We start from the raw sequence: 12,838 nt of genomic DNA on the forward strand, positions 1-12,838 counted from the left end.
CCTTCAAATGTCTGAAGGGCTTTCGTGTGGACGATGGATTAGATTTGTTATTTGTTGCTGTTACACCCTATTTAAAGGGACACGGGTGGCGCTGTGGGTTAAACCACAAAGCCTAGGACTTGCCGATCAGAAGGTTGGCGGTTCGAATCCCTGCAATGGGGTGAGCTCCCATTGCTTGGTCCCTGCTCCTGCCAACCTAACAGTTCAAAAGCACATCAAAGTGCAAGTAGATAAATAGGTACCGCTCCAGCGGGAAGGTAAACGGTGTTTCTGTGCGCTGCTCTGGTTCGCCAGAAGCGGCTTAGTCATGCTGGCCACATGACCCGGAAGCTGTACGCCGGCTCCCTCGGCCAATAAAGCGAGATGAGCACCGCAACCCCAGAGTCAGCCACGACTAGACCTAATGGTCAGGGGTCCCTTTACCCCTTACCGTTACACCCTATTTAACAGTGGGGCAGGCTGCCTTGGGAGGCGATGAGCTCTCCTTTTATCTTGAGGCATTTAAGCAGAAGCTGGACATCTTTCCAGAGGTGCTGTGTTGCATCCTGAACCGAGCAAGGGATTTCGACTAGATGATTCCCCAAGGCCATGTCCAGTTCTATGATTAAGTTTGCCTGCAGCATGAAGCCACTCATGTCTGTAGCATTTACAGCACTTCCTTTTCTTGTTGGCCCTCACCAAAACCCTTTGAGGTCTATTGATTAGTGCCATTTGATAAGTGGAGCTGACTCAACAGTGTTGAATGCAAAGCCTCGCCCTGTAGAAAAGTGAGACCATGAATGCACAAAAGATGGACCCCGCTGTCTGCAAGACCCACACCAGCTGCCCATAGACCTGCTGCCACCTTCTGGAATGGATGCATTTCTCCATCGCCGAATGCTAATTCAGACGGCTGAGCTCTCCGTGCGAGCCACACATTGAAAGGTTGCCATGCAACAATTCATTCAGAGGAAATTGCCTTTTATTTCAGAATAACAGCTTTTAAACATAAAGTTTCTGAGTATTTCCTAATAATCAAAATGTGTATTTTCTTATCATTTTCTTTTCTGTCCCTTCCCTTTCGTGTGTGTGTGTGTGTGTGTGTGTGTGTGTGTGTGTGTAGTAAAATGGCCAAACTTGAAGAGCTGGAAGAAATTGACGTTAGCGGAAACAAACTGAAATCTATCCCCACAACCATTATGAACTGTCGGCGCATGCATACTGTGATTGCACACTCCAATTGTATCGAAGTCTTCCCAGAGGTCATGCAGCTTGGTGAAATCAAGGTACAGGTTTTGTTTTTTGAAAGTATGCGCCCTGCGTAGGGCTCCTCTTAGGTATTTTGAAGGTAGCCTGTAATGGAAACACGGCATCATGCCCAAATTGTCAAGGTGTGAATATGCCATGTGATGGCTGCAGTGTTTCAGAGAGTACCGTTAGTTTTCCATGTTGTCTGAACCCAAGCAGAGAGATTCCCTGGGGAAATCGATCAACATATCAGCATTGTGGCCAGATGCGGAAGAGGTGTAAATGGGGATATTTTGCATGTCTGGGATAAAGAGCGAACTATCAGCCTCCCCAAACTGGTCAAGCCATATTTTTTCAACTAGCTGCTAGAATTACCAGCTTCTAACATCAGATCGGCGCGGGTGGCGCTGTGGGTTAAACCACAGAGCCTAGGACTTGCCGATCAGCAGGTCGTTGGTTTGAATCCCCTCGACGGGGTGAGCACCCATTGCTCGGTCCCTGCTCCTGCCAACCTAGCAGCTCAAAAGCACGCCAAAGTGCAAGTAGATAAATAGGTACCACTCCGGCAGGAAGGTAAACGGCATTTCTGTGTGCTGCTCTGGTTCGCCAGAAGCGGCTTAATCATGCTGGCCACATGACCCGGAAGCTGTACGCCGGCTCCCTTGGCCAATAAAGCGAGATGAGCGCCGCAACCCCAGAGTCGGCCACGACTGGACCTAATGGTCAGGGGTTCCTTTACCTTTAACACCAGATCACCCACAAAGTCATTCCTAAGAGTCACATGCTGTCCATTCCCAAGGTTCACGTTGGAAGACCACAAAGTAAAATTTAATAGGTTGGACGTGGCTTTTAAGCTGTGCCTCTCCCACTCATGTTCTGAATGCTATGTCGTGTGTTTTGGATTTGTGTCACATTGCCTTTAATTATGTGCATGGGCTATATTCATTCATTCCACATCTCTGCAGTGCAAAAGAATTAAAGTATTCATTTGAGAGGCTTTAGGATTTTATCATTAATAACATTTCCCTGTTTTATTCTCTCCCCTCCGACTTGGTATCCATTCTCATTTATGTTGTGAACCGCTCTGTATTTTTGGATGACGGGACGGGTGGTATACAAATTTAATACAAATAATGGATACCCAAATGGATAGCCTTCCCTTTATTACAGGCTAGAGGTGGGCACCAGCAGCTATCTCTAAATTAAGAGGACTCCTTCGCCCCATCTATGTACTCATATTACTTTTAATTAAAACTTGTTTGATATGGATGTGCTCCATCAAATTAAGAAGAAGAATTACCCCGATAACACAGACAGCAGGCAGATCGCTGCCTGTTTTGCAACATGAGTGAAGTTTGGAAGGTTGGGGGAACAGAACTCACACATTTTTAATCAATGTTTTGTGATGCCGTGAAATATTGCAAAAGAGTTTACGTAGTGGAGTCTATAAAAAAGGTGCCTGCTGCTTTTGTGATACAGCAGCTGTGTAACTCCCTAGAGGAGAGGAGAGGCTTTGGCCCAGTTCTTTCAAGCAACCTGTTTTTGGGCTGTGCTACTTCAGACTGCCAGTGTGGGTTCACACCTAAAGCTCCTTTGTGAAAATCGGCAGCGTTCTTACACACAGAAAATTAGATGTCAGGGAGAAGGGATTCTTCTAATTGCAGTCTATAGTTTAATAAGCCTCTTGCACCCACATGCAGCTGCTTCACTTCTCCATTCATGTTACCAGGGAAACAAGCCAGGAAGCAACATTAAACCACGGTTGTCAGAACTGGGAAACCATGGTTAATGGCTCCCAAACAAGCCAGGGTTTGAAACTACCTTTAAAACCATGGCTTCATGTCCAAACTTGCTCATTAACGGAAGGCTTCTGCTTCAGACACAGTGGGAAGCTGTGGTAAACCGTGGTTTGCAGGCTTGTTTTAACACTTGCGCAGAGAGAACAGTGCAGCTTGTTCATGTCTCAGTGACACGGTCATCCGGACATGGCCTCTGTGTGAGAATGTCACACACCTGCTCTCCTAGGAGTCTTCCATCATGTGACCTCCCACATGTGGTTTCTAACATGGTACAGTCCAGACAATGGCTTGCCACTTCATCCGCTTAGCCAGAAATGGACAAGGCCAGAGGATTCATGCTGAGAACTCATTGTTTTCTCTTCTCTCTCTCTCTCTCTCTCTTCAATTCTTCAGTGTGTGGACCTGAGCTGTAATGAGTTGACTGAAGTCACATTACCTGAAAACTTGCCTCCGAAGCTGCAGGAACTAGACTTGACTGGAAACCCCAGACTTGCCCTGGATCACAAAACCCTGGAGCTATTGAAGTAAGGAACAGTCAAACTTTATTACACGGTAGGCAGAAGGGTACACAAAGCACTCAGGAAAGAAAACACACCCAGTATATAAACATCAGGTGCACACCATTTGAAAACTGGGCTGGGGAATGGGGAGAGAAATGTTCCTTCTTTTATTGCTACACTAGCTAAATGACAGGCACATTTTGGTCATGCAGATTGCTGCAGCTCCCTCACAAAATCCCCAGCTTGTTTCTTCCAACCCAAGCCCAATAGTGTCATTCTTTCCCCTTCCATTACCCTCTGGTGCATGTCCTGGGGCTAGGTTTCAAGGCCTGCTCTCCATACCTAGCAACTGTATCTGTTACTGCTACCATCTTTCTGTTGGATCCAGAGAGCTATTCTGCTCCCCCACCTAGCTGGGGAGGGAGAGAAAATGTGCCCCATGCCAGACTGAAAACATCCCACCATCCCACTCCTGATCCAATATATATTTACTTCATATCCTGCCTGTCTTTCAAGGAGCTCAGAGTACATGGTCCTCTCCTCCAGTGTGAGAGAGAGCCAGTGTGGTGTAGTGGTTAAGAGCGGTGGACTCGTAATCTGGTGAACCGGGTTTGATTCCCTGTAGGTTCGTAATCTGGTGAACCGGGTTCGCTTCCCCGCTCCTCCACATGCAGCTGCTGGGTGACCTTGGGCCAGTCACACTTCTTTGAAGTCTCTCAGCCCCACTCACCTCACAGAGTGTTTGTTGTGGGGGAGGAAGGGATAGGAGAATGTTAGCCGCTTTGAGACCCCTTTGGGTAGTGATAAAGCGGAATATCAAATCCAAACTCTTCTCTTCTTCTCCTCTCCCCCGCCAGTCCTTTTATCCTCAAAACAACCCACCCCTGCAAGGCAGGTTGGGCTGAGAGAAACGGTGACTGGCCCAAGGCCACTCAGTGAGTGGGGATTGAACCCTGGTCTCCCAAACCCGAATCCACAGCTCTTAACCACTACACTGTTTTGGTTCCACCGTAGGTGCCAGAATGAACAGGGAGACCAAGGAATTTGGGGGAAGGAAATGACTTTCTGTTGACACGGGAGGACTGAGTTGTCCAAGAACTTTTGTAGAAAGGAAGTTTGCAGTTGGAGAATCGGGGAGGGAATATAGTTGATTGTCATAAATATGTAGCCATGTTGCAGGAGGTAAGGGTTTTTGGGGGGGCGTGTTACGCTGAACTTGAGACCAATCAAGAGGGTACTTTCCCCACAAGCCAAGAAATGGCAGTTTCTTCTACGTACAGGAGTTTACAGTGAGAACTCAAGATGCTTGCAAAAGAAGCCCTTAGATAATAATACAGTCACACCTTGGTTCTCGAACAGAATCTGTTCCGGAAGTCAGTTTGACTTGTGAAAAAGTTTGAAAACCAAGGCGCGGCTTCCAATTGGGTGCAGGAGCTTCCTGCACTCAATCGGAAACCACGGAAGCAGCGTCGGATGTTTGGGTTCCAAAGAACGTTCGCAAACTGGAACACTCACTTCCGGATTTGCGGGAACCAAAACGTTCAAGTCACAAGGCATTCAACAACCAAGGTACAACTACAGTGGTACTTCGGGTTACATATGCTTCAGGTTACATATGCTTCAGGTTACAGACTCCGCTAACCCAGAAATAGTGTTTCGGGTTAAGAACTTTGCTTCAGGATAAGAACAGAAACCGTGCTCCGGCGGCGCGGCGGTAGCAGGAGGGCCCATTAGCTAAAGTGGTGCTTCAGTTTAAGAACAGTTTCAGGTTAAGAACGGACCTTCAGAACGAATTAAGTACTTAGCCCGAGGTACCACTGTAAATAGCAGTCTCTTAAACCCTGAAAAGTTGTATGGTTTTCAACAACGAAAAGAGCCAGGTTTCTTCATTTTTTGTCCCCTTTTAACTGCCGTGTAATCTGAATTCAGCAACTCCTGACCTCAAGCCTGATCATGACAAAGTTCTCCTTCACTGAAATTTATTGCTGTCATTTATGCCGATGAAGATAGCTGCTGCTGCTGCTGCTGCTGCTGTTTTTTTTAATAGATTCTCAAATTGCACAATAGAGTTTCTCATGGCACAGTCAAGTAATACTGAGGCGTTCTTCCTTCTTCTCCTCCTCTGTCTCCTAAGAACACTCTGATGAAGCTATGAGAGGCCTTAAATGCCCTTTGTAACCTGCAGGTTCCAAAGGGTGAAATTGTCAGCAAGTTCATATCTTCTTTTAAAGGTGGCGGGGGCGGGCGGGGATTTTTTCAGAGATCACTTTCCTCACTCTTTGTAAACATCTGCCTTGCCTCCTCTGAGCCTCCTTGCAAACTTGTAAAAACATGTCCTGTGTGAATTACAGTTGCCATAATGCTAACAGCAAAGAACACAGCCTTTCCCGTTCAATTCGCTAAGCTATTTTTCTCAAAATCCTTCCTGGAAGTCCACATCCGCTGCAAAGCCTGTCTCGGCCTGCTGCAGTCCTGCAGTGCTGCCTGCTGCCAGCCAGTCATGGCTTTGTTTCCAGTCCTTGCCTCAGGTTCCTTGACTCTTGTACTCTTCCTTTACTTCTGTCCCATTTGTCTTCAGGGCCAGATAATGTGCCACCTTTGCATGATGTTCCATCATGCCCTTGCAGGGTAAAGAAATTGGAACCCAGGGCCAGGGCTATGCAGGGAAGAGGCACACCTTGACACTCTTTGGCTCCCCATAAAGTTACGTGGGTCAACAGTTTAACATACTTGTTGTGACAGCTATATGCTGCCTCCAGGGTCAGAAAAAAGGCTCCCCAGCAGCAACAGTGAGAGAGGGCTATTGCGCTCATATCTTGCATTTGGGTGTCTCATGGTTGTCTATGATGGGGAAATGGATGCTGGATTAAATAAGACTTTGGTGTGATCAAGCAGGGGGTCTTCTTAGGTTTTTTTTTTAAAAAAATACATATATTATTTATAGTTTTCAAGTTTACACATTTCACTAATTTTACTTTCATTTTGACATTTCCAAACTTGACTTCCATCCCCCTCTTTCTGTGGTTCCCTAAATTTGTTTTTATTTAATATCTTTTGCATATCCAAATTAACTTAATTTGCTCATTTATTCCTCTTCTTTAAATATATACTCTTATAAAATTGCAGGTTGTTACAATAATCCTGCTAATGTTTTTATCTGTTTATAATTTATCTGTAAATATTCAACAAACCATTTCCATTCTTTCATAAAAATATTTCCTATTCTTCCGGTAACTTTCACCATTTCTGCATATTCCATTAAGTTTTTGTATCAATTCTTCCTTTACTGGGACTTCTGCTTCTTTCCATTTTTGGGCAAGTAACATTCTTGCCGCTGTAGTAGCATACATGAATAGGTTTCTATACATTTTAGGCAGTTGTGTCCCTATAATTCCCAAAGGAAAAGCTTCTGGTCTTTTTACAAAGGTTATTTTAATCATCCTTTTCATTTCATTATATATCATTTCCCAGTAAGCTTTGACATTACTACAAGACCACCACATATGATAGAAACAACCTTCTTTCTCATTACAGCGCCTTCTTAAGTTTCTTAGCCACTTCTGGAGGTTGGTGTCAGAATGGAATATAGACGTAGAGGCATCTCTTGATTTCTCCCCATATATCCTTTATTCCTGCACCTATAGAGCTTTTAAAGGGACTCGTGTTGTCCTCTGAACTGTCGCAGTGCTAGAGCATGTAGCAATTGGGCAGTCCTCCAGATCTGTCCCCCCTTTTCTTCTTGGGTCTCACGTCTGTGTCCACACACACACACACACACACACAGTACGTGAATGAATTAAGTCTGAAGGCCACGTCAACCTCCCTGCTGCTTCATATGCCCAGAAATTCAACCAAAGGTTAACTGCTGCTGGGGTTATATAGTTTATTTGAAAGGAGGAGGAAGGGAGTGGAAGATTGATAGGGTTACAATATGCTGAAGAATCTACAGTTTTCCATGCGTAATAAAAGACTACAGTGGTACCTCAGGCTAAGTACTTAATTCATTCCGGAGGTCCGTTCCTAACCTGAAACTGTTCCTAATCTGAAGCACCACTTTAGCTAATGGTGCTGCTGCGCCGCCGGAGCACGATTTCTGTTCTCATCCTGAAGCAAAGTTCTTAACCTGAAGCACTATTTCTGGGTTAGTGGAGTCCGTAACCTGAAGCGTATGTAACCTGAGGTACCACTGTACTTGGTGTTCAGGAGAATGGGTAGATGTGAAAGTAGCACAGTTTCAGGGAGAGATTTTCCTCCTAGAAAAATTTGCAGGTGATACAGGCCACCGGAATAGGAGCCTTCAGTGGTGACTGTCAGGCGATTGCTGCCGTATAAGACCAACATAAGGTTTGCAGCAGCCGTGGGTGGTGTTTTTTTTTAATGCAGGGAGATAAGATTGTTGGGCAAGTGGATCTCTATCTGAACAAGCGAGAGTCTGTGAGCCGCCGTTGGCTGAACACCAAAGATAATACATCTTAGCAGAAGCATAATCAAAACTTGGCAAAACGCTACACTGTGAACGTAATGTGCAAATATCTCAAAGTTAGGGGTGGAAATCATGTTTGTCTCTGTATTATTATTTTTTGCAATGCAGTATCCAGGCAAATCCTTGTTCCCTCCATTTTTAAAAAATTTTCTCATGTTTGACAACGCTTCTTTTGCAAAAGAAATAAACGAGTAAAGGGCACGGTAATGACTATATGCCTGCCTGTTTTCCCCTTGCTGTAGACAGGGACTCAAAACTGTTACCTCCTAAAAAAGCAACTTTTAAGTATAGGGAATAGAATGCAGTAAGAGAGAAGGAACATGTTCTAGGGAATACTGTTCTACACTTGGCATTTGAAGCATTAATTCTTTGCGGGGTTTGCTTCTCATTGCAGTAACATCCGTTGTTTCAAGATTGACCAGCCTTCAGCCGGAGATGCCTCAGGAGCCCCAGCCGTGTGGAGCCATGGTTACACGGAAGCCTCGGGAGTTAAGAACAAGTAAGGATAAATATATATATATATAGAGAGAGAGAGAGAGAGAGAGTGAGTGTTTATATGGAAAAGAGAAGTGCATTTCCTCTCCATAGGGTCTTCCATGCAAGCAATCCAGTATATGATGGAAGAGTCTATATAATTAAGTAGAAAAAATGTTGTGCATATTTTTGGGTAGCTAATGTACCGTATTTTTCACTCTATAAGACGCACCAGACCACAAGACGCACCTAGTATTTGGAGGAGGAAAACAAGGGGGGGAAATATTCTGAATCTCAGAAGCCAGAACAGCAAGAGGGATTGCTGCGCAGTGAAAGCAGCAATCCCTCTTGCTGTTCTGGCTTCTGGGATAGCTGTGCAGCCTGCATTCGCTCCATAAGACGCACACACATTTCCCCTTACTTTTTAGGAAGGAAAAAGTGAGTCTTATAGAGCAAAAAATACGGTATGTCCTTTCCGCAGGAGATCCTCTCCTCCATCTTTTCCCAAACCCTTGTCTTGCGTCTAAGCGGCCCCTCTCAACTATCCCTATTCAGTCCAACATTTTCCACCGATTCATCCCACACCCGCAGTCCAAGATCCTAAGCATCCCCTCCTCTCTGGGACCTAGGAAGCTTCTTGTATTGAGCTAGGCCCTTGAAGCACCTAGTTCAATACTGTCTGCACTGATAGGCAGCAGCTCTCCAGGGTATCAGGCAAGAGGTGCTACGAATCGAATATAGGGCCTTTGGAATGCAGTGCATGCCACACGGGTGGCACTGTGGTCTTAACCACTGGGACTCTTACCGATCAGAAGGTCAGTGGTTCGAATCCCCGCAACAGAGCGAGCTCCTGTTGCTCTGTCCCAGCTCCTGCCAACTTAGCAGTTCGAAAGCACACCAGTGCAAGTAGATAAATAGGTACCTCTGCGGTGGGAAGGTAAACGGCGTTTCTGTGCGCTCTGGTTACCACCACGGTGTTCTGTTGTGCCAGAAGCAATTTAGTCCTGCTGGCCACATGACCCATAAAGCTGTCTATGGCCAAACACAGGCTCCCTTGACCTGAAAGCGAGATGAGTGCCACAACCCCAAAGTCGCCTTTGACTGGACTTCACCTTCCAGGGGTCCTTTACCTTTTTACTCTACCTCTGGACCTGTAATATTTGCTTTAAATTAAAGCCCTTGCTCTGTTCAAGACATTTTATGATGTACGCCTGACTCCGGAGGGTACTTCTGCTTGTATCTTCTTCCAAGTTAGCTTATCCAACCTACAGCAGCAGAGTGTGGTGGATATGTAGAAAAGATGCAACCTGCTTGTGGCGAGTCTCTCACGCACTTTAATCGCCCCATCCGTAAAGGCATATGCGGCAGAGTCAATCCCACTTAGCTCACAGGATTAGCTGGAAAGCTGGTCTCATCTGCCTCAGGGGTGCAGCTCGTACGACAGGGTCAGGGAGCAGGTCTTGCTGCTCAGTTATCTGTGTTCAAAACACCCAATTGCCCTCCCCAAACAAGGACTCCTCATTTGTTTGCGACTCGCTTAATGTTCTGTCGATCTGGGCTGGAATAGCATTGCAGCTGCTGATCTGACCTCCACGTACGCCTAGAAACAAAATAAAACTGTTCCACACCCGTCAGTAAAGTCGGCATGAATAGTTTGCAGTCCTTCAGCTGATACGGTGGCAAGGTGCATGCAGCACTGAGGCCATCATAAAAAGATTACTGCATTAATTTCGCCTTGCAGGTATCCTCACTGTAGTAAGACGTAGGCAATGCCTGCTGTTGCTTGCCTTGCAAAGTATTAGGTAAAGTTAATGGGACCCCTGACTATTAAATCCAGTCGTGGCCGACTCTGGGGTTGTGGTGCTCATCTCGCTTTATTGGCCGAGGGAGCCGGCGTACAGCTTCCAGGTCATGTGGCCAGCAAGACTAAGCCGCTTCTGGCGAACCAGAGCAGCACACGGAAACGCCGTTTACCTTCCCGCCGGAGTGGTACCTATTTATCTACTTGCACTCTGAAGTGTTTTCAAACTGCTAGGTTGGCAGGAGCTGGGACCAAGCAACGGGAGCTCACCCTGTCGCGGGGATTCGAACCGTCGACCTTCTGATCGGCAAGCCCTAGGCTCTGTGGTTTAACCCACAGCACCACCCGCGTATTACTCAACACCAAATAGTACAGTAAGGGCAGACAGGCTGCAGAGCCCAGTGGTCCAAACAAGCTCATTTCTCACCATTCTCTGGTCAAAACTGCCAGTAGCGGCCCTGATCTTTGACCACTTGTTTGGCCTCATTTCTGTAGCTGTGTCTCTCAGTATCACCTGTGCATCCTTCGTGTTGTTCGTTCTCCAAAGAAGCGTTTGGCGGGCATTGTGAGTAACTTGGATAGAAAAGAAAAGGTAATGGCATAGAATCAGTCTTGGGTTAAGCCAGTCTTGGGTTTGAAACAGAAATGGTTGAAAGGGAGCCTCATTAAGAAATGTGCTCTGCACGTTAAAAGCTTAATAACGTGTCCACGTGCTATCTAAATTCTGCAACACCTAAACAATACTTTTATAATTACAAAAATAAAACTTCTTGCAGACAATTATGTATACATTAGCTTCATGGCTGAGTTGGGATTTGAACCCTGGTCATAGTCCAACACTGAACCACGCTGCGAGTGCATGTTCTCCCTGAGAATAATATGTAGGTGAATACAGATATTATTAACAAAGTCCTAAATTCTCCACCTTGGTTTCAGATTAACCGCCTCTTTTCACTGTGGACTGTGAGAGTAGGGCATCTCATTTTAGGGGATGAAACTTTTTTTTTTTTTTTTTGCTAATTTCTTTAGTGAGGGGTCATAAAAATATGTTTTTGGGTGTGAGGAATTAAAGTCTATTCTGTGATTGGAGAACATTTAGCTTGCTAAGTCTACATTTGATAAGAAGCACACAAACAGCATTTGGAAAACCAAAGAAATTTAATTTTACCTTCTGAAAATGTCAGGCAACGCTAAAAAACAAAATAATAATATTAACATATAATATAACTGCAAGTACTTGGCAATCATTTTTAGTTTTACTTACCAAGCACATTCATTTTACCAAAATATATTTTGGATTCCCAAGTCATACGGCAGATTTTAGCAACCCTCATTTTTGGAATTTGGAAGTTCAGCACACCCTACGAGAGTCTCAACAGGCCTGTGTATTGAATGAATTTGTTTTTATAATCCACAAAAGGGGTGGGGGTTGAAGAGTTTGTTGACCCGGCCTTGGAAATGTTACGTGGGAAATTTGCCGTTGGAAGTGATTTTTTTTTTGTTAAACCCCATTTTCTTTTTGCTTTCTTGCACAGGCTGTGCGTGGCGGCTCTTTCCGCCAACAACTTCTGCGACAACCGGGAGGCCCTCTATGGCGTCTTTGACGGGGACCGCAACGTGGAAGTGCCTTACCTCTTGCAGTGTACCATGAGCGACATCTTGGCCGAGGAACTGCAAAAAACAAAGAGCGAAGAGGAGTACATGATCAACACTTTCATCGTAATGCAGAGGTCAGTTTTGTGGCTCAAAGCTTGCAGGCGTCTGCCTTGTGACACTGGACAAGCCCAGCCGTCCCAAAACCCTTTGAATAAGTTTGTTTACTTTTTCTGGTCACCTCCGCAGGGCTGATTCGAGACTTAGCAATTCCTCATGCAGTGCCACTGAAAAAATCTATCACTATTACGCAGACTGCAGATGCAATCTGGGAAAACACCCAGCAGCAGCAGCCCCTAGTGGTTACATATTCTGGGAAAGACCAGCAGTGATGGTGTCTTTTCAAAGAGATTTGGCTGCTGTTACCAGACTTTTCCTTTCTTAGCAGAGCTACCCCAGGTTCTGAGACCACCTTCACTTTAGTTGCAGAGTAGTGACATAAATAGGGACGCGGGTGGCGCTGTGGGTTAAACCACAGAGCCTAGGACTTGCTGATCAGAAGGTTGGCAGTTTGAAACCCCGCGACGGGGTGAGCTCCCGTTGCTCGGTCCCTGCTCCTGCCAACCTAGCAGTTCGAAAGCACGCCAAAGTGCAAGTAGATAAATAGGTACCGCTCCGGCGGGAAGGTAAACGGCGTTTCTGTGCGCTGCTCTGGTTCGCCAGAAGCGGCTTAGTCATGCTGGCCACATGACCCGGAAGCTGTATGCCGGCTCCCTCGGCCTATAAAGTGAGATGAGCGCCACAACCCCAGAGTCGGCCACAACTGGACCTAATGGTCAGGGGTCCCTTTAGCTTTAACTAGTGACATAAATGGGAGGAGGATAAAAATAGCACACCAGCTTGTGTTTAACGTAGCCGCCCCATCAGTGGAAATATTTCCACGTGAGCCATGGGACTGCTC

General features: G+C 45.8%; 1 protein-coding gene across 3 annotated transcripts in view; it reads left to right on the forward strand.

Moving 5' to 3' along the window:
* Nucleotides 1-12,838, forward strand: part of PHLPP1 (PH domain and leucine rich repeat protein phosphatase 1) — a 162,402-nt gene that overhangs the window by 138,049 nt on the left and 11,515 nt on the right. For all 3 annotated transcript variants that reach the window (XR_014222287.1, XR_014222288.1, XM_082234161.1), the window contains exons 12-15: nucleotides 1,103-1,265; nucleotides 3,420-3,550; nucleotides 8,404-8,508; nucleotides 11,820-12,014. Coding sequence is in view for 1 of the 3 variants with exons in the window: in XM_082234161.1 (XP_082090287.1) it covers nucleotides 1,103-1,265; nucleotides 3,420-3,550; nucleotides 8,404-8,508; nucleotides 11,820-12,014 (594 nt within the window). In the remaining 2 variants the exon portion in view is untranslated. The remainder of the gene's footprint in view (nucleotides 1-1,102; nucleotides 1,266-3,419; nucleotides 3,551-8,403; nucleotides 8,509-11,819; nucleotides 12,015-12,838) is intronic.

Source organism: Podarcis vaucheri (genome assembly GCF_965113315.1).
Source record: "Podarcis vaucheri genome assembly, chromosome: 8".
Classification (NCBI taxonomy): Eukaryota; Metazoa; Chordata; class Lepidosauria; order Squamata; family Lacertidae; genus Podarcis; species Podarcis vaucheri.